We start from the raw sequence: 20,958 nt of genomic DNA, 5'->3' as shown, positions 1-20,958 counted from the left end.
GTCTGTTTCCTACCAGACTATCTAGATAAATCCAAGTCACTCGCACAGGTCTTCAAGGCCCCATTTATAAGTGCCTCATCATTTACACTCAACCAAAGATCTCTCAGGTTGCCACATTGCTGATCTCCTTGAAAGCTGTCTTGATTTTCATTTCATCATTTACACTCAGATACTTAATGCAAATGTGGTTATGCATACTTTCACTACTAAGGTGTCTTTCAGAGCCTGGATAGCTCAGTCGGTAGAGCATCAGACTTTTAATCTGAGGGTCCAGGGTTCAAGTCCCTGTTCAGGCGTAAATCTATTGTGTGATGTGACTCAAGTCCTCTCTAAAGCTAACATTTGTCTGCTAGACCACGTCCGCTTGTTGCATTCGTGGTAGTCTGTTTCCTACCAGACTATTCTAGATACATCCAAGTCACTCGCACATGTCTTCAAGGCCCCATTTATAAGTGCCTCATCATTTACACTCAACCAAAGATCTCTCAGGTTGCCACATTGCTGATCTCCTTGAAAGCTGTCTTGATTTTCAGATACTTAATGCAAATGTGGTTATGCATACTTTCACTACTAAGGTGTCTTTCAGAGCCTGGATAGCTCAGTCGGTAGAGCATCAGACTTTTAATCTGAGGGTCCAGGGTTCAAGTCCCTGTTCGGGCGTTACCTTTATTGTGTATATTAAGTCCTCACTGCAGCAGATGCTAACAATGGTTCTGCATCAGGTCCACAGTTTGCTTCTGACTTTCATGAGCTAGTCATTCGTGAAAGCCTGATTGCTTTCAGACTGACTGTATGTGCACGTCACTTTCAGAAGCCTTTATGGCCCCATGTTTTGAGGATACCTTTACGAAGTCACTAATTTGAGTGCAATCCATTTAGTTTTCCCAAGGCTACATGCACATCTGGTTCAATTCCTCTCCAGTCCACAAGGTGGTGGTAATGCTTGTCAGACTACTTGGTAACTGCAGAAAATGCTACAACAAGAATACTTCTTCTATTTTTTTGTTGACAAATGTTTTCCTCATCAGTGTAATGTTTGTCTCTCCTGGCAGAAGTGTATTTGTTAATCCTATAACACTCAGAAACATCATGAAGTTTATATATAATAAAATGTTTGCTGTGCTTCAGATTTGTGTGGCTAAGACTCAGTGTAGATAGAACAGATTGTTTGCTGAGAGCCTATAATAATTTGTTTTGATGTGTGTTCCCCACAGTTATGACTCCAACATGGACGACAGCAGAGACAACAAGAAGAACCGTTTCTCCAACACAATGGTCTTCATGGAGGAATATCTGAACAACGTCCTGAACGATGAGCTGCCCTTTCACAACGAGGAGAAAAACAAACTCACATACGAGGTCAGCCCTCGCTCTTTTACTTCTATTCCCATTTTACCACTTTCTTAATCCATCAGTTTTGCATTTTTTGTCTCTGATCACTGCCTCTTCTTTTCGGTCTTTCTCCAGGTGGTGAGTTTGGCCAGACATTTGATCTACTTTGGTTTCTACAGTTTCTTTGAGCTGCTCAGACTCACCAGAACTCTGCTGGGCATCATCGACTGTAGACCCAACCCTGGATATGCTGGGGTCTTATTCCATGATGATGGATCAGGTACTTAATGCTCTGATAACTGTTAACCTTTATATTTTTTTACATTATGTTAATCTTCATTTGTCTCACGTTGCCTGCCTGTTCTTTGTTACATTTACAAAAACATATACAATACACATTTCCAGACATTAAAAGCTGAACATTTTGTTGACATTTTTTTTTTCTAAAGGATGCTATGTAGAAGTTTTAAAGTCAACCAAGTAGTTTTGCTTTTTTATTCTTTCAGACATGTTTGTCACTCATCATTTCGTCTCCTGACTGGTTTTGACTTTGAGAGTCTTTAAGAGTTACTGTTTTGTGTCAGCTAACCGTTTAGTCACTGCTACTGTTACTTGCAGTCGCTAACAAATTTAAATATAGGTTAATTTCCTTCACACCTAGATAACGCCCTGGCCTATCACTGCGTAAAGGGGCAGTGATTGATGCATTTTCCACTTCAAAAGTCTCCTGTCTTTGCCCCTTTGGATTTAGTCGGTAATAATGCAGACCATTGCTTTCTGTTCTTCCCTCCCGTCTGAAGGGAAAAACGTCAAGCGCTCCATACATGGGATGGGTCAGATTATGTCCACCATGGTCCTTAACAGGAAGCAGTCCATATTTGGAGGTGCAGGAGCCAGAGGGGCGGGGGCGGGAAATGCGCTTGAAGGACAGAGAGGCAGTAAAGATAGTATCGAAAATATGGACCTGACTGTGATGGACACCAAGCTGAAGATACTGGAGATATTACAGGTAACTTATATCACATATGAATTATATTAAATACACACTCAATGCCCACCTTGTTAGGTACACCTGTACAATATACCTCGTTAAAATGTTTTCTCTTGCTTATTAACGTCTCCACTGTTGATGATATAAGCAAGTTTGCAGTTTTCAAATGTTTCACTTTATAACCAGGATTGGTGCCTAGTTGAAGCAAGCAACACCTTTTTTTAAAGTGTTAATGTTGTAGTTTCTCCTGTTTTTCCTTTCAAATTGTATATGTCCAAACTAGGAACAGCTGCTCTAACCCATAACACCATGTTTTGCTCTTCATCAGTTCATCCTGAACGTTCGTCTGGACTACCGCATCTCCTTCCTGCTGTCAGTGTTTAAGAAAGAGTTTGTGGATGTTTATCCCATGGCTGATGCCGACGCCACCACCAATTTGGAGCACGCAGGTACACACAGAAAGCCAATGGAAACACACTCTTTCAGTTTGTTTTGGACTGAAACCCTTGATAAATATCCAAATGTGCTTCCTGATTTTTTGTTACTGTAAAGGGAATCTGCCTATGTAAGGGAATGTTGCATATCCAGTCCTATTGTGTGTTTAGCAATTAAATATTAAATATCGACGATTTAATATTTAATTGCTCTTTGTACTGCACTTTTAGTGTACAGTTTTACTATTATGCTGCTGTGTTTATTATATTTTTGTAACTCTGGCACAACAATTTCCTTCGGGATAAATAAAGTCTTATCTTATCTCTTATCTTATCTTGTCCCTCCTCAGCCACCATCAACCTGCAGCACATTGGAGAGCAGGCTGAGGCTATGTTTGGAGTCGGGTATGTCATATATGTAGACACTTTCATTCATAAAAACCTTGATCAATATTGAACAATGATGGCTTTTTTTCAGACATTTAAAGAAGCACATAGATATAAAGTGATTTTATATATTGTGTGTGTGTGTGTGTGTGTGGTGTGTGTGTGTGTTGTGGTGTGTGTGTGTGTGTGTGTGTGTGTGTGTGTGTGTGTGTGTGTGTGTGTGTGGTGTGTGGGTGTGTGTGTGTGTGTGTGTGTGTGTGTGTGTGTGTGTGTGTGTGTGTGTGTGTGTGACAGGAAAGGGAACAGTATTTTGGAGGTGGATGATGAAGGCGGTCGGATGTTCCTGAGGGTTCTGATCCACCTCACCATGCACGACTACCCTCCTTTAGTCTCTGGAGCCCTGCAGCTGCTCTTCAGACACTTCAGCCAGAGACAGGAGGTGCTGCACACCTTCAAACAGGTACACACACACACACACACACACACACACACACACACACACACACACACACACACACACACACACACACACACACACACACACACACACACACACACAAATACATAGTATTAAAAGCTCACACTGACTTAGGGTTAGGACTGGCTATCTGCAAGGTAAAACATAGAGATTAAATACAATAAAAATAACAATAAAACAATTTCAAATAAAGTGATATAGTAACTGTTGAAACAGATATCACAGTAAAACGTTGGTCAGATAACGAATGGACATATACTGTATACACATTTGGATTGTTAAATATATTTGTTTGTGCGCAGATGTGAGTGCAGGTTAAAGTCTTGTGAAAACAGACCAAGTGAAGTAAAAAAGTAGAATAATAGCAGTGAGCATCGTACAGTATTCTTACTAATTTAAATTAAGTATACCTTCAAATATAAGCGTATGTCCTATAATCAATTACAAAGTTTTGATATCTTCCAAAAATGACAGAAGAGTTTAGTTTAGTAGTTTTATTAAAGCAATAGCAGTTAAGCTAATGTAAGGTACAGTAACAACCATCACCACCCTTAAACAACCTCAGATGAATATATGATTGAATCGTTTCCTTGAACTACGCCTTACATAACTCTTCCAAAATATAATGTTATTATTTAATGTTTTGTTGATGTAGTGAAGCACTGTCTGAAGGCCTCTTAACTTTGCAAGGATGATCCATATCCCAAATCCAAATAGTTTGGTGTTGGATGTCCTTTTACTGACCAATTTGCGGGCCATATGACTACAACTACTCTAGGGTTGGATTACGACGGCCATTTACTCACCTCTTTGCATTGGCTTTTAATACTATTTCATTTTGATATGTATATGTGTTTTTATATGTCTCTAGTTATTGTGCTTGTTATCTTGTTTATAATTATTGTTTTATTATTTTACTCCCTGTACAGCACTTTGGTCAACTGAGGTTGTTTTAAATGTGCTATATAAATAAATAAAGATTGAGATTGATTGAGAATGATTTAATCTAGACCCATTATTAAATCCACTTTACAAATCTGAATCATGTTGAATCTGTGGAAGTGGAATAATTGCACAGATAGATTGATTGACCGACTCACTGTTCGCTGGACGCTCATGTTAATCCTTGTTTTTGCTCCTCCACAGGTCCAGTTGTTGATCACGTCGCAGGATGTAGAAAACTACAAGCTGATCAAGGCGGATCTGGACCGACTCCGAACGCTGGTGGAGAAATCTGAACTGTGGGTGGAGAAGAAGAGCTCAGGTGGAGGCGACGGGAAGAAAGACAAGAAGGACAAGAAGGAGAAAGGGGAGGTGGGGAGCAAAAACATCATTATTTACACCTTTATTTTCACTATAGAGGCATTAGTATTTATAAAATAAAAGAACAGATTGTCTGGAGTTCAAGGAGCAAAGAGGTGGTGGAGAGTGCAGTATCATCAGCATACAGCGCTATGTTGAGAGAGAGTTTCTACAAGGATTTAGGGACAATTTTATTTCAAACTGTCTAAGTTTAACACTCCTTCATAACTAATGGGTGAGATCTTCATGTCTAGATGGCTGAGTGTTAATAACTACAATGCAACTAACACTGACCACTAACTCAAAAGCACTACTTTAACAAGGACCAAAGTAACAAGAACCATTTTCTTGGTTGAAGATTAACACTACTAACGACAACAAATATATATTTATTTTGAACCTTTGCATCCTGTACTTACCGTTGGTGTGGGGCTTGCTGATGTCTCAGACGCTGCAACGATATGGTCCTGGGTTCAGATCTGGCTGTGGGCTTTTGTTGCATGTCACAACTCCCTGTCTCTCTTTATTGTTTGGTTCTACTGTGAAATGTAGGCAAAATGCTCCAAACCTGTTCTAATACTACCATTTCATCATTGTCTACTATTCTATACTGCATAACAAGCCATTCGTATCTGACAACAAGTAATAAGCTACTTGGGTTGTGGATAAACGCTAGCATGATTATGTCACCGAATTGCAGTTTCATTTATTTTTTGTCATTCAGGTAAACATTGATATTATGTTATTTCTGTATGTAGTCGGTCACGTATCCGTCCTGCTAAGCTCATTTTTACTCAATGCCTTAGTGTATCAATGTTTAGTAAAGCAGTTAAACTAAGACATGTTATATCTTTACGCTGATTTGTTAGAACCTGCACAGCCGCAGACGTTTTATCCACACTTTTTACCAGGTTTTGGTCGTTTTTCGTTGATTTATTTCATAGATTTAACTAGGTAGCTAGCTACGTAGAAAAGTGACATCCCCAATTTCCTAAGAAAACTCCTTAAAGGTGGGGTATGTAATTTATTTCAGAAACACTTTTTGTTATATTCCATGGAATGCTCTTAACATCCCGATAGCAATGAATATCTTAAATGCTTTGACAATAAATACATAAAAAAATGTCATCTGTGGAAGCCGTAATACTGTAAAAAGCACGACCAATCATTTGAGCCGGCCCTGCTAAAATAACTGGATGGCCTACCTGCCTGTCAGCCTTCCATCTGTGCACAAACTTATCTCGTGCCCTCATTGGTCATGTGCGCGTTCGTGTGTGTTGGAGGAGGGGCTCTGTAAGGAAGTGGCAGATTTGTTCCGGTTGTGTATTTTCAAATTCTAGCGCACTCGAGCTGGTTTCTCAAAATTACCTACCCCACCTTTAAGGTTGATTGTTATTCAAGACCTTTTCGAATTACTGAATAAATTGGAAATTGGAAATAATGCTGAAAATGAAGATACAAATGATAGAAAAACTTTGTGAACAATGACGTTCTGCTACCAGCTAAATACATATCAGGAGGAGGTTGTTTTAGTGCCTAGGCAATTATTAAAGGTACTTAATATAAGATAGCTTCCCCAACATTATAGGTTATTTTGAAACTCGGATCTAGTTTTGATTTAATTGAGGATCCATGGGTGTCTGCATAATATAAAACCCTAACTTTTTCGTCTCCATATCTGCGAAGCTCCTCATGAACATAAATGCAAAACCCCAAATTCCCAAATGCGTTCACAATCGTAACACATATACTGTTTTTATAATTTAAGTATGTATACTGTAGTAATATATCCAGAGAGAACTGCATATTGTGTCTGTTTGCACCCTGCAGGGGGCATCAGAGGACGCTCCCCCCAAGAAAGAGAAGCTGGAGAAGGGCAACGAGAACTACCAGAAAGTCAAAGAGGTGAGTAGACATGTGTTCCTTCAGGAGGTTGTCTTTTATTTGTTGGTCTTCGTTGTGGTGTTTCTGCTTCCAACAGATCACCTGTCAATCCTCAATGTGGGCTTGGCTTGTCTGTATTTGTGGATGAAGAGTTTTACGTGGTGCTCCGTCTCAGTCTCTTCAGAAATGGTGGCTTTTTCACTGCTGAATTGATTACATTTTACTATTATTTCCCCCTCATAGTCAGTCTGGATTACAGCTGCTGCAAACGTCTCAAATGTGAATAAAGAATCCATTTAATCCATCCATTAGATCCCTCCTTACATTACGCAGTATGTACATTGAAAGACTTGTATGTGTGTCTAATCATTCCTCCTGATAGGAAACTACACTGCAACAACACTCACAAGCTTTGCCAACAAATCACGCAAACTGTCCGCCTTGTGATTACATTTTACTATGCCTGAAAATATTGAAAAAGGCCCAAAAAAATCACCTATTAGGCCTCAGAATCAGAAGCAAACGTTACAATATTCTGACGATTGTAGCCCAATGCCATTGTGATCATACATTTCTGATGTTTCTACGTGATTATATTGTTAAGCCTTAAAGTGGACCTATCATGCTATATTTGAATAATATAGTGTAGGACCATACCTATATAAGGCATATTTATACTTTTTTTTTTCCAAAATACCAAACAGATCATGCATTTTAGCCATGCCTCATTTTGCTCAATTTGACCATTTCTAGCTCTGGGCAGATTATGTGAGCAACAGCACCATCTAGAGGCCTGGCATATGTACTACAGCGTCTCCAGCGCTTTCGAACGGCAATGGCCGTGGCTGTCTCCTCCTGATTGGTGGAGTTGGCCCAATAGCCGTAGCGCCACCGTCCTGACGTCAGGACAGTGTTCAAATCTGGATCAGTTTTTATCAGATCCGTTGCAGCCCCTTTTTTAGAGATTTGGGTATGGAGGAAAATAGAGAGGGTTGTGTTTTCTGACACTTGGTGAGTTCCCTGGAACACCGGGGACACATATTCATGTATAAAAGACGTACAAAAGTGCATTTTGCATGATAGGTCCCCTTTAAGGTCTGCTTTAATTTTTCAGTGCCCCGTTTAAAAAAAAAGTTTTTACTTGTTGTATATTAAAAATGCCATGTTATTTTGACATCATTTTTTGTTTTCTGATCTGACCACAGCACAATAAACCTGTATAAAATGTAAAAACATTTGAAGTTTCTGAAATGTAACCTAACATTTTTTGAATGTTTAAATCAGTATCTCTTCTCTATATCTGCCATAATGACCCATTCCTTTACAGTGTTAATAATGCATGCAATTGTAAATGATCAGCTTCAAGTAAAAAACTCATCTTTATTCTACATCATATACATTTTCTTTAAGCATGCAACAGAACTGTTTGCTTTGACTTGATTGTAATTTAGTTCTAGCATGTCATATTCATCTATTTTCCCCTCAACCTAAAACATATTTAGAAACTCTTTTAATGTCATTATTATTTATGTATATCTTAACTTTGTGAATGAGAAGTTATGTGGAGAGTACTTTTTATTTTGTTGGCCTATTGGAAACAATGAACTTTAACAATATAAATGTAACCAGTTTTAATAAACCGACTGAGAAAACATATTATAATGTAGCTCCTATATTTGTCTCTTCTAATGGTGCTCCCTCTCTCTCTGTAGATCCTGGAGAGGTTGAATAAGATGTGCAGCACAGGAGTCTGGAAGAAGCAGCAGAGGCTCCTGAAGAACATGGGCGCTCATAAAGTCATGCTGGACCTCCTGCAGGTGTCCTACGACCAGGTGGGACTGAGATCGCCCAAAAAAAAGCACCTCAACAGATTCACAGAGTCAGGACTGATCTTATTAAAAAAAATATTATGATTAAAGGTTCTATACATATCATTTAAAACCTAAAAGTTAATTACAGCATTGTTCTAGAAATGTTACTTCTGATCAAAAATCCTTTTATTGTGTTTCGACATTGCATAAACAGTATTTGCCATTTAGAGATGGAAAATATATGCATACAAATCAGACAGTGGACTGTACTGATTATATGTACAAAGAGAAAAACAATAACAACGACTAAAGTAATCCCCTACATTCACTGCCAGTGAGCCTCATTATTTATTATTATTATTTATCAGGAACATTGCAGCAAATACCTATACTCATACAAATCTACTGTATACATACACACATACCTACCTATAAATGTTACTTAACCACACATTGGGACTTTGGCTTAAGTAAAGAGCATTTCAATAAAATAAAAGTCCTCTCAATGTCAACCTTCTCTCTTCGTTGTCTGTCTGTCTGCAGAGTGATTTGAAGATGCTGGAGATCATCAGGTACACTCACCTGTTCCTGCAGAAGTTCTGCACGGGGAACCAGGAGAACCAGGCTCTGCTGCATAAGAACCTCAACCTGTTCCTCAACCCGGGGGTACGCTGCTTATAACTGATCAGGTTCAGAGGAATAAGACAGTATTCACACAGAAATAAAACAGTTTTGATGATTGTTTGCTAGTTTAAGATTTTCATCAAGATCAATTTACAAAAAGCAGTGGTTCCAGTTGATCAAATGTGATGTTCTTTTTGTATAACTTGACTCAAAATTAACTGTGTTGTTGATTGACTGAGAGAAAAAGCAACTTGGGGATGTCACCTTCCATTGTTTCTGATATTTGACATAACACACAATCAAAAACAAAGACAAATAATGGAGATCATTGCAAAGACATGCCAATATTTGCTGGTTAAAACTACAGACAAAAGTGTTTGATATGTCACAAACTAAATGAGTAAATCCTATGATTGAACAGAAGTGACACCTTTTGTTTTCACGGGAAGACTAGGGGTAGAGGAATGTGAGAATTTGGCTAGGGGTACTGCCAAATATCTGGAACAAACTACCAGAAACATTCAGGTCCGCTGCAACTCTGACTACTTTTAAATCCAGGCTGAAGACTTTCTTTTTGCCGCTGCTTTTAATTGAACTATTCACATCTCACACTGCACTGTAACTTTTATTCATGTACCTGTGTTATTCATGTTTTATTATCTTTGCTTTTTAATGTTTCTAATGTGTTTCATGCTCTTAATGTTTTTCATTTTTGTAAAGCACTTTGAATTGCCTTGGGTTGAAAAGTGCTATATAAATAAACTTGCCTTGCCTTCAGCTGCTGGAGGCGGAGACGGTTCAGCACATCTTCAGCAACAACTACCAGCTGTGCAGCGAGATCTCAGAGAGCGTCCTGCAGCACTTCATCCACTGCCTAGCAACGCACGGTCGCCACGTGCAGTACCTCAACTTCCTGCACACCATCATCAAGGCCGAGGGCAAGTACGTGAAGAAGTGCCAGGACATGATCATGACCGAGGTGAGGACACAAAGACACTGCTAAATCAAATCAAATCAAATCAAACTTTATTTGTATAGCCCAATATCACAAAACACGGTGGTCTCAGTGGGCTTTACAGATTAAAAACAAACAACAACATTTTATATGATGGAGACTGTCCACTTTTTTTCTTTTTTTTTTACGCTGCTATGGACAGTCTTGCGCTAATGTACATTCTCAAAGATATTGAACACTGGAAAAAATGCTGTTCCAAAAACAAGTCGAAAATAATGAAAACAAGGGGTTTTCACTTGAAATAAGTACAAAATAGAACAAGTGAAAATTAACTTGGTAACATTTCTTGAAATAAGAATGGATATTTAGATAAATCACATCTTGTAATTAGCTGGGAAACTTATTTTGAACTATATTTGACCAGAATCAGGAAGTGTTGTGTTACAATATGAGCCTCATATGCTCAAAAGTGTTCTGTTCTCTGATGTTAGTTGGTGATTTTCCAATAAATATGTGAAAAAAAATAAGTTTCATCTGAGATACGATTCAAAATAAGATTTTTTGACTTAACAAGATGATGCATTGTCTAAAAACAAGACCCGATATCTCACTGCCGTGTTACTTCTGAAGTTATTATGTCTTATATCAGGTGTAAAGACTTATTCTGACTAGATATTAGACACATATACTGGGCAAGATTTGGAGTTTTTGTCGTGAAGTGGCTGTTATTTTGTATATATTGATTGTTGTAGGTCTTAATGTGTGCATATGTAAAAATGTGTCTGTTGATTGTGTAGGATATACATATTTGCATACATATTTGTATATACATTTGTTTTTGTATTCTGTAAACAGTATTTCGATCTCTCTGTCTGTACGCATTATTCAAACTGAAAGATTGACAATAAAGTTGACTTTGACTTTGATGGAGTTACAGCAAAATGAAGATAGTGTGTGGAATACACATACAAATACAACTAAATAATATTGAATAACACAAAAGACAATAAAAATACATAAAACATTCAAATTAATTACCATAACAATTCAATTAAATAAATACCATAAAATGCCAGCTCTAACTGAAGGCTTTGTTAAAAATGTAGGTCTTCAACGCACTCTTTAAGGTTGGGACACTTAGAAGTGTTTCCTGTTATGTATTTGTTTGTTTATTTATCTGTTTATTTATTTGTTGTTTTTGTTTTTCAATAACAAATGTGTAAATGTAATAAAAAATATATATATGTTAATAATTTAGTTTTTGGGAGAAGGGGTGGGATTAAATAAGATTAAACTTCTTCCCACCCCTTTTCGGATGTGTAATTAAATAGATTATTTGTTTATCAATTTGACACTGCTTAAGTTTCTATTGTATAATAATTCTCATGTTTCATTTCATTTTTATTATTATTAGTTTTGTATTATTGTTTTACACATTCGAAATAAATCAAATCTAATCAAATCAAATGTAACGCTGATCTCTCTGCAGCTCACTAACTCCGGGGAGGACGTGGTGGTCTTCTACAACGACAAGGCCTCGTTCAACGTGATGCTGGACCTGATGGCCGAGAGTCGGGAGGGGGTCGGGGAGAGCAGCCCACTCAGGTAAACACGGGGAATATCAAGTGACAAGCAGGCAGGCAAGGCACATTACAAGCTCTTAAAAAAACATTAAAATCATTCAGACACAATAATAATAACACAAAATAATGCAAATAAATCATAAATAATAATACTTTGACTATATATCACTAATACTATTTTATAGACAGACACTTGAATTTGCGGGTTCAAATTCATAAATAAATAAATACACAATATGAAACACAATTGTAATTCACACATAATATTTTTTACCCATTCCTGCAATAGCAACGCATTCAATTGTCTCTAAAAGCAGTCATTAAAGAGCCAAGATAACAGAGATACAATAAAATAGAATAGAAGTTACAGTGTGTAAAATATTAATAATTAGTGCTTAATATTATAAGTATTGATAGATAGATAGATAGATAGATAGATAGATAGATAGATACTGTAGATAGATACTGTAGATAGATAGATAGATAGATAGATAGATAGATAGATTATTTCGTCACAGAAGCAGAGTGTGTTCAGACATTAAAATACAATACTTAAAAACGTGGAAAAGAGAATTAACAATTCAAAATAAAAGGAAAAAATGAAAAATATTATATCAAATATAAACAATATAAACAAAACAATATTAAATGTTCTGGATAATTCAAATAAAAAGTCAAAATACTACAGGATAATACCACTCTGTAGTATGTAATACTCCACTACAGGTAAGTCCTGCATACAAAACCTTACTTATCTCACGTTGTAAAGTACAGGTAGTACATCATATAGCTGCTGTGTTTAGTTATTTGTTTAGGTTTAGGTTTTAGACACACACAGAATATACAGCTTCACAGTATCATACCTTTGATTGTTAAATATCCCCCCCCCCCCTGCAGGTACCACATCTCTCTGGTGGAGCTGCTGGCAGCGTGCGCCGAGGGGAAGAACGTTTACACGGAGATCAAATGTACGTCTCTGCTTCCTCTGGAGGACGTGGTGCGAGTGGTGACGCACGAGGACTGCATCACCGAGGTAACGTCCTGTATTTCAGCTCCATATTCTATAAAGGAAATATATGTAGATACTGCCACCCACTGCTATAATGTAATCTGCCTATACCGGAATAAATTACATGAAATGAAAAATACTACGGTGTAGAAACGTTTTTTTCGAAATTGTTTTCATCATGAATACTTTCACACAAAGCGCTTATATTTTGCCGCACAACAGTATGTTTTTTTTTCCTAGTAAGGTGTCATTTCTTCAGCCTTTTGCCCCTCAAATAAAGGCGTTTATTTATCCTGCTCTGTACTCGTCAATTATCTGCAGGACATTATACCGTAAAGAAATGACATGAAATTGAAAATACTACGGTGTAGAAATGTTTTTTTCCAAATTGTTTTCATCATGAATACTTTCACACAAAGCGCTTATAGTATACCGCAAAACAATATATATTTTTTCCTAGAAAGGTGTCATTTCTTCAGCCTTTTGCACTTCAAATAAAGGCATCAACCTTTATTTATCCTGCTCTGTACGCGTCAATTATCTGCATGACTTTCTGTTTATGTGTTACAGTCAAAAAGTGCCACTTAAAGTTATACAGTATTGACACTAAGACCCGTCTCTCTCTCTGTCTGCAGGTGAAGGTGGCGTACGTGAACTTTGTGAATCACTGCTACGTGGACACAGAGGTGGAGATGAAGGAAATCTACACGTCGAACCACATCTGGAAACTGTTTGAGGACTTCACCGTGGACATGGCCAGGGTAACCGCTCTGTCCTGGTGACTATTAATAATGCAGCGAGAGGGACTCTGTCCTGTGCTAAGTATCAGTAAATACTGGTACTTTCCGTGTGTTTGAATCAGTCAATAATTCATCACTTCCAGAAATGAAATGTACGTTGGCCTCAATATGTTGTATTTCTTGTTTCCTGATGTCCTCTGTCTCCTCTGCAGGTGTGTAACCAGCGGGAGAAGCGCCTCACTGATCCCATCCTGGAGAAATACATCATCAACGTGGTGTTCGACACCATCCACTCCTTCTTCAGCTCCCCGTTCTCTGAGAACAGCACGTCTCTGCAGGTCAGGACCAGCATGCTCTCTGCTGCAAAACACCACTCAGACGTCGTTAATATATATAATGTTGTTTTTTGCAAGGGACGACAGAAGTTGGGTTTAAAAGTTTATTTAAGATAGGGTTAGAAATTATGAGAAACTATCAAGAGTACGATACTGTGGATTTTGAACCCAGCCTGACAGATCGTCCCTTCAGGCCTCCATGCAAAGGCACTCACACATTAACAAAAAACAAGGTTATTTTAAGTTCAATAGTTCAATTAAAAGCAGCAGCAAAAAGAAAAGTCTTCAGCTTGGATTTAGGACTTCTATTTATATTAGATAGGACTTTTTCTGCGTCTCACTCTCCCCTCTCACTCTCTCAGACTCATCACACCATCGTCACCCAGCTCCTTCAGTCCTCTGTGCGGCTGCTGGACTGTCCCTGGCTGCAGCAGCAGCACCGAGGCCAGGTGGAGACCTGCATCAAGACCCTCGCCATGACAGGTGACACACACACACACACACACACACACACACACACACACACACACACACACACACACACACACACACACACACACACACACACACACACACACACACACACACAATCACATGCACACAGACGTTACATTTTATGTTACTATATACTTCAACTCCACTACGTCTCAGATACTTGACTACGTGGTGCCTGAAGTTACTTTGAAGATTTAAAACCCTGCATTATCATACATTAAAGGTCACCTATTATGCAGAATCCACTTCATGTCTTTTCTGCATAACCATGTGTCCCCTCTTCTTCATGTCTCTTCTACATCAACATGTGTCCCCTCTTCTTCATGACTCTTCTACATCAACATGTGTCCCCTCTTCTTCATGTCTCTTCTACATCAACATGTGTCCCCTCTTCTTCATGTCTCTTCTACATCAACATGTGTCCCCTCTTCTTCATGACTCTTCTACATCAACATGTGTCCCCTCTTCTTCATGTCTCTTCTACATCAACATGTGTCCCCTCTTCTTCATGACTCTTCTACATCAACATGTGTCCCCTCTTCTTCATGTCTCTTCTACATCAACATGTGTCCCCTCTGTGGAAAGAGATTCTGAAAGTTTCAGGAAAAAAGATTCTCTCTCTTTTTGTCCTGATCCATTTCTATAAAAACCTGTCTGAAAATGAGCTGATCAGATTTTGGCCACTTTATGATGTCATAACGATGTTCTGGCTTGTGTAGCCATTAGCCAATCACCAACCAAGGTAACCCCCCCCCCCCCTTATCACCTGAATCTCCTCCTAGAGCACCATTGTGTTCTTTGTAACCAAATATCTCTCAGAGGGGCGTGGGGAGGGGCTCCTTATTTTCATCTAAAGTAACAGACAGAGAATCAGCACTTTTGAAACAGGGCTGAAACAGAGGGGATTATGGGATGCTGCAATGATCTGTTTGGTGTTTGGAGCCAAACACTTCAGAGACATGTTTTGTATATATCTGAGACCTATAATATATTGATGAAAAACAGTATAATAGGTGACCTTTAAAACCCTGCATTATCATACATTAAGTCAAACCACCTAGATGTATACAATATCAGTATAACAAGCTCTACTGCAGAAAAATACAACAATCATGTTGTAAAAGTAGCAATACTACTTAGTAAAATTACTTTGTTACAATAAAAATGTCCTGCATTCAAAATCTTACTCAGGTAAAAACGCAAAAGTATAAACAGTTTTTTCTCTCTGCTGCATTGAAGTTATTAATGTTTGATGGTTTCTCCTCAGCTAAGAGCCGCTCCATCGCGCTGCCTCTGGACCTGGAGTCTCAGATCAGCTGCATGCTCTCCAGCTCCGCTCTCAACTCTCTGTCTCGCTCCAACCCGAACTACAAGTCCTCCTCCCGCTCCTCCAGACCCATCGCCCCCAGCAACCCCTGGGACTACAAGAACATCATCGAGAAGCTGCAGGTACGCCAGGCTACACATACTGTTATACGTGTGAAAACAAACCAAACAACAAGTACAAAGACGAGCAACACAAGACAGAGAACTCAAAATATGCCACAAATCTAAATTAGCCAGAAATAAATTGGCAAATTCTAAAACAATGAGATAATAGATTACATCCTTTAAAAAACAAAAGTGTTGTCTCATGTGAGGCATAAATAAAAGAAAGAAAATAATCAAATGGGATTAAGTACAATGGTGTTTGGCTTTTCTAACTATTTATTATTGTTATTAACACAATTTTAAAGTGTCACGTGATTTAAAATAACAAATACTCTCATCGAAGATTTTGGCAGTATTAACTTTTTTTGTGTGTGTGTGTGTCTGTCAATCAATAAATCAATCAGAGTTTATTTATGTTGCCCAATATCACAAATTCAACATTTATCTCAGGGGGATTTACAGTTGTACAGAATATGAATATGACACCCTCCATCCTTAGACCCTCACAAAGGTGAAACTCACAAAGAAACCGCACAGTTAATGGGGAAAGATGTAAGAAACCTCTGGAGAGCAACAGAGGAGGATCCCTCTCCCAGGACGCAATAGATGTCTTGTATACATTTAAAAGATAATACATTTATGTGTGTGTGTGTGTGTGTGTGTGTGTGTGTGTGTGTGTGTGTGTGTGTGTGTGTGTGTGTGTGTGTGTGTGTGTGTGTGTGTGTGTGTGTGTGTGTGTGTGTGTGTGTGTGTGTGTGTGTGTGTGTGTGTGTGTGTGTGTGTGTGTGTGTGTGTGTGTGTGTGTGTGTGTGTGTGTCAGGACATCATCAACACTCTGGAGGAGCGTCTGAAGCCTCTGGTGAACGCGGAGCTGTCGGTGCTCGTGGACGTCCTCCATCAGCCGGAGCTGCTGTTCCTGGAGGGGACGGACGCCCGGCAGCGCTGCGAGTCGGGGGGCTTCATCTCCAAGTAGGTGCAGCTCCTCTGAGTCCAGATATACTGGAGCACTGGTACACGGACAAAAGATGATGGGAAATCTATGTGTGTGTGTGTGTGTGTTTAGACTGATCCAGCACACCAAAGCGCTGATGAACGCCGAGGAGAAGCTGTGTATCAAAGTCCTGAGGACTCTGCAGGAGATGCTGATCCGCACTCTGGACTTTGATGAAAAGGTGAGTTAAGAAACTAACTCAGATTAAAGTAGGATTATTGCCATGACTTTATCAAAACAAAGGATTGCCAATGCAAATTGTGCATGGTGGAACAGTTCTTAAAATGCAAACAATAAACAACTATGCTAACAATTGTTTTATTCAACAGAAAGTGCTCTTTAAGTTAATTTGATGTCTTTAATTAAACAATCAGATTTTAAATTGCCTGTGAGCATGGAATATATTGATCTGATCAGTCAGGAAATCAAGAACCCTTTCTGTCGTGTTGTTCCAGGGAATTTCCCTGCGGAAGGTTTTGCTGCAGAACTACTTGTTTCCAAACAAGAAAAACACCCCGAAGAACGACCTCTCTGAACTTGGAGCTTCAGGTATAGTATCATTTTCCAGTTTTTCTATTAGTGTTTGGATGGTCTGGCCAGTCAGGTGTTAAGATATATTTTAATATTTACCCTATTCACCTGTAGCATCTCTTTATATATATGTGTCTCAGGTGTGGAGCAGGAGCGCGACTGGGCGGCGGTCGCTGCGGTTCAGTGTCGTCTGGACAGAGAAGGAGGAACCAAGCTCTTCACTGACCTGGTGATGAGCAGCAAGAACGACAAGATCTTCCAGGAGTGCATCCAGCTGGCCATCTGCCTGCTGGAGGGGGGGAACACAGAGATACAGGTACGTACAACAGCAATACATCTCCAGTGCAAACTATTACCTCATCATGCTGCCCCTCTACATATCACACAAACAGTACAGCTATAGACTACGATCTCAACATTACATCACTGTCCGCCCCCTCAGTACGCACGGAGCTTGGGAAAAAAGCCATATCATACTCTGCCCCCTCGACCTGGAACACACTTCAGCAGGAACTTAAGCTGACCAGTTTGATACCCATCACAGATTTTAAACTCATTTTAAAAAAGCTGGAGAAATCATCTGTGGGTGTTTGCACCTGCTATATCTGACTATATGAATTTTGAATGACTACTTTTTACGATGTTTTATGTTACCACGGAACAGGTCTCTCTTGAGAATGAGACCCTGTGTCTCAATGAGATTTTCACCTGTATAAATAAAGGCTAAATAAAATAAAAAATCATGATCCCTAGATATTACCCACACTTAAACTACCACTTCCACAGGATCAGCAGCGCACTAATAATGATTCAAAGCATGGAAGATTGACTCCATTACAAATATACAGAGTATGATAGTTTTGGATCATGTTTTTAAGGCCTACCAACGTGTTTGAAATATTTTAGAAAATATATTTTTTCAAACTCAGTTGCAGAATCAGATAAACTGGGAATACATTGTCGGGGAATTAAGGTAGTATTTTATATATAAACCTACATTTGTGTTAACTGACTCACTCAACTTAAATGTTCATCCACATTTTTTCAAAAAATATTTAGTACATTTGGTCTTATATAAGTGGATTTAAGTGATATCTTCATCAAACTCAAGTCTTAATTCTCTTTTTATCATGTTTTTCATTAAATGATGACACAGTTGATGCATTTCCCCCTTAACTTTATGTCTTTTACTTTGGGATTAACAAGCTACAGCAGTCTCAGATCAAATGGAGCTCTGTGAATGAGAACCCAGTGTTTAAACTCTCTTTGGTTCTCCTGCAGAACTCCTTCTACAAACTGATGATGGGCGACAACAAGTCAGAGAAGTTCTTCAAGGTTCTCCACGACCGGATGAAGGAGGCTCAGACGGACATTAAAGCCACGGTTTCTGTTAACGTTGGAGAGATGACGCACAAAGCCAACGAGAAGGAGCTGGAGACCGGTGAGAAACTTTATTACCCTGAGAAACCTGATGTTTGTTTTTTGGTTAATGTCATTTTCTCAATAATATGTCTTTCTATTATATGATGGTTTTATTTTAAAATCTGTTTTTTGTCTCTTTGCTTCAAGTATGTTAACCACTTATGTTCAAACACTTGAGATCAGTTTTATATTCTTGATCTTAATTTAAAAAGCTGTAATAGTTGGAAAGGAAAATTGTAATTTTACAAGAAAGAAGTAAGGTTATTCGATTATTAAGGAGTTTATTGGTAAATGATCAATATCGATGACCTGAGGAAGTTATTATATTAAAAATGACGACTTATTTTGGGTTTTAAAAAACGTACAACTTTTTCCCCCAATGTTTTGATCAAAAATATTTAACTTCACTTGAAGACACATTCCAGATGTTAACTTTTGGCTCAGCAGGCAGCTTTCTATTTTTAGCACACTTGTTCTCCAAGTCATTAGTCTAGTTCTATTTGCAAAAAAATCTGTGTTTTTGGACATTTTGCTAGTCAGTTCTGTCACTGAGGATGTTCCTGATAATGCTTATATTATCACAATCCTATTCAGTTAGTTTCACAGCAAACAACAGATAGATTTACAAAAATAACAGCATGATTGATGATTTAATGGAAACAAACTTGTCAACAAAATATTGAAGTAGAGATGGTGATAGGATCAAACGTAAGAGCAACGCCTATTAGGGCCAGGGTCGCAAAATGGGGGGTCTAATGGCCCCTTTTCAACTTCATAATTCATCTGCCCTTGCACAAACACCAAGCTGAAAACCAGTATAATAGGGGACCTTTAAGATCTAAATAAAAGCAGACCAATCAATATATATAAAAAACAGTCACTTCACCTTTTAAGCTGAACTTTGCTGCAGAGTTTTAGTCTCCTTTTATCTCTCTGAATCCAGTTGTTTGTCTAAGCAGTTTCCCCCTCTGTCCTCAGTGCTTCCCGTCGCAGTGGGTCACCCCATGCTGGCCCCAGGTCAGTCCATCGCCCCGGCGGTGTGCCCCCCCGCCCTGCCGGTCCCCGCTGCAGCGGAGCAGAGGGAGGTGGAGGCGGAGGTGGGCCCCGCCGTCACCATCATGAAGCCCATCCTCAGGTTCCTGCAGCTGCTGTGTGAGAACCACAACCAGGACCTGCAGGTGGGTTCCGCTGAACACACAATTCAATTCAATTCAAATGTATTTATATAAACCAATATCACAAAACACATTTGTCTCAGAGGGCTTCACAAATCAACAAACATGAATTGTAATGTAAAAACAAGAAACATATCTGAGAATATAGTAAAATGACAAGATGATAACAATAAATACTGAATACATACCAATAAACCAGGGTGGACCAAATCTATCTGAGTTAACCCAGAAATCTGAGTTTGATTTTCAGAACAGAACATTCAGTCTCATCTTGGTTTTCAGTATTTTAGCTTAGTTTAGAAAAACTATAATCCTAGTCTAGGCTAGTCCAGAGTTTAACAATACCTGACCCACATGTCTCAAACTCCCTAATTTGCAACTTTTACCTTGTTTTTTTTACCTGGACACAAATAGAATTGCAAAAACAGGCTTTTTACATTTTAATGTTCAGGATCGAAAAATGTCATGTTTTGTTTTCTTAACAATGCAAAAACAGCCTCTAGTTTTATTAAACTGATTAAAAATGAAGGCTTATGACAACCTCTCTTTCATTTTTATTTTGTGTTAGCGTGAAAAAAAAGTCTAAATGTTAAAGGAGATTTAAAGTGACTGTCATTCAGGAAATTGTCCCCGTCTGTAAACGTCTCATTAAAGTGAGATGCATTGTTATTGCAGATGAATGAGGCCTTATCAATCTCTTACTTGTTTTACTGAAATACTGCTGCAACACACAAACAGAGGCTGATCAGATAAGGAGAGAGTGATCTTGAATGTGTTTGCAGAACTTCCTGCGCTGCCAGAACAATAAGACCAACTACAACCTGGTGTGTGAGACCCTTCAGTTCCTGGACATCATGTGTGGAAGCACCACCGGGGGCCTGGGGCTGCTCGGGCTCTACATCAACGAATCAAACGTCCACCTGATCACTCAGACCCTGGAGACCCTCACTGAGTACTGCCAGGGCCCCTGCCAGGAGAACCAGGTACGCTCAGACATCACAGAGAACCTATCTTTTTAATAAGGCTTTTCATTTCATTAGGATCACTG

At 38.8% G+C, this 20,958-nt stretch overlaps 1 protein-coding gene and 2 non-coding genes across 3 annotated transcripts in view; all 3 read left to right on the top strand.

Annotated features, from left to right (window-relative positions):
- The window catches only part of itpr3 (inositol 1,4,5-trisphosphate receptor, type 3), a 66,426-nt gene that overhangs the window by 29,984 nt on the left and 15,484 nt on the right, over nucleotides 1-20,958 (top strand). Inside the window, exons 2-25 of the mRNA XM_034125585.1 lie at nucleotides 1,215-1,359; nucleotides 1,468-1,612; nucleotides 2,133-2,341; nucleotides 2,652-2,772; nucleotides 3,108-3,162; nucleotides 3,439-3,604; nucleotides 4,769-4,936; nucleotides 6,755-6,829; nucleotides 8,521-8,640; nucleotides 9,163-9,285; nucleotides 10,022-10,222; nucleotides 11,688-11,803; nucleotides 12,679-12,814; nucleotides 13,426-13,551; nucleotides 13,743-13,868; nucleotides 14,228-14,348; nucleotides 15,628-15,809; nucleotides 16,612-16,760; nucleotides 16,855-16,963; nucleotides 17,238-17,331; nucleotides 17,454-17,629; nucleotides 18,595-18,754; nucleotides 19,714-19,913; nucleotides 20,693-20,893. Coding sequence (XP_033981476.1) covers nucleotides 1,215-1,359; nucleotides 1,468-1,612; nucleotides 2,133-2,341; nucleotides 2,652-2,772; nucleotides 3,108-3,162; nucleotides 3,439-3,604; nucleotides 4,769-4,936; nucleotides 6,755-6,829; nucleotides 8,521-8,640; nucleotides 9,163-9,285; nucleotides 10,022-10,222; nucleotides 11,688-11,803; nucleotides 12,679-12,814; nucleotides 13,426-13,551; nucleotides 13,743-13,868; nucleotides 14,228-14,348; nucleotides 15,628-15,809; nucleotides 16,612-16,760; nucleotides 16,855-16,963; nucleotides 17,238-17,331; nucleotides 17,454-17,629; nucleotides 18,595-18,754; nucleotides 19,714-19,913; nucleotides 20,693-20,893 — 3,424 coding nt within the window. The remainder of the gene's footprint in view (nucleotides 1-1,214; nucleotides 1,360-1,467; nucleotides 1,613-2,132; nucleotides 2,342-2,651; nucleotides 2,773-3,107; nucleotides 3,163-3,438; nucleotides 3,605-4,768; nucleotides 4,937-6,754; nucleotides 6,830-8,520; nucleotides 8,641-9,162; nucleotides 9,286-10,021; nucleotides 10,223-11,687; nucleotides 11,804-12,678; nucleotides 12,815-13,425; nucleotides 13,552-13,742; nucleotides 13,869-14,227; nucleotides 14,349-15,627; nucleotides 15,810-16,611; nucleotides 16,761-16,854; nucleotides 16,964-17,237; nucleotides 17,332-17,453; nucleotides 17,630-18,594; nucleotides 18,755-19,713; nucleotides 19,914-20,692; nucleotides 20,894-20,958) is intronic.
- trnak-uuu lies at nucleotides 224-296 on the top strand. Its single transcript has one exon. It is a non-coding gene; the product is annotated as a tRNA-Lys (tRNA).
- Nucleotides 588-660, top strand: trnak-uuu. The gene has a single exon. It is a non-coding gene; the product is annotated as a tRNA-Lys (tRNA).

Source organism: Trematomus bernacchii, unplaced genomic scaffold, assembly GCF_902827165.1.
Source record: "Trematomus bernacchii unplaced genomic scaffold, fTreBer1.1, whole genome shotgun sequence".
In the NCBI taxonomy this organism is placed as follows: domain Eukaryota; kingdom Metazoa; phylum Chordata; class Actinopteri; order Perciformes; family Nototheniidae; genus Trematomus; species Trematomus bernacchii.
Note: the sequence above shows the minus strand (reverse complement) of the source record. Positions and strands in the feature narration are given on the sequence as shown.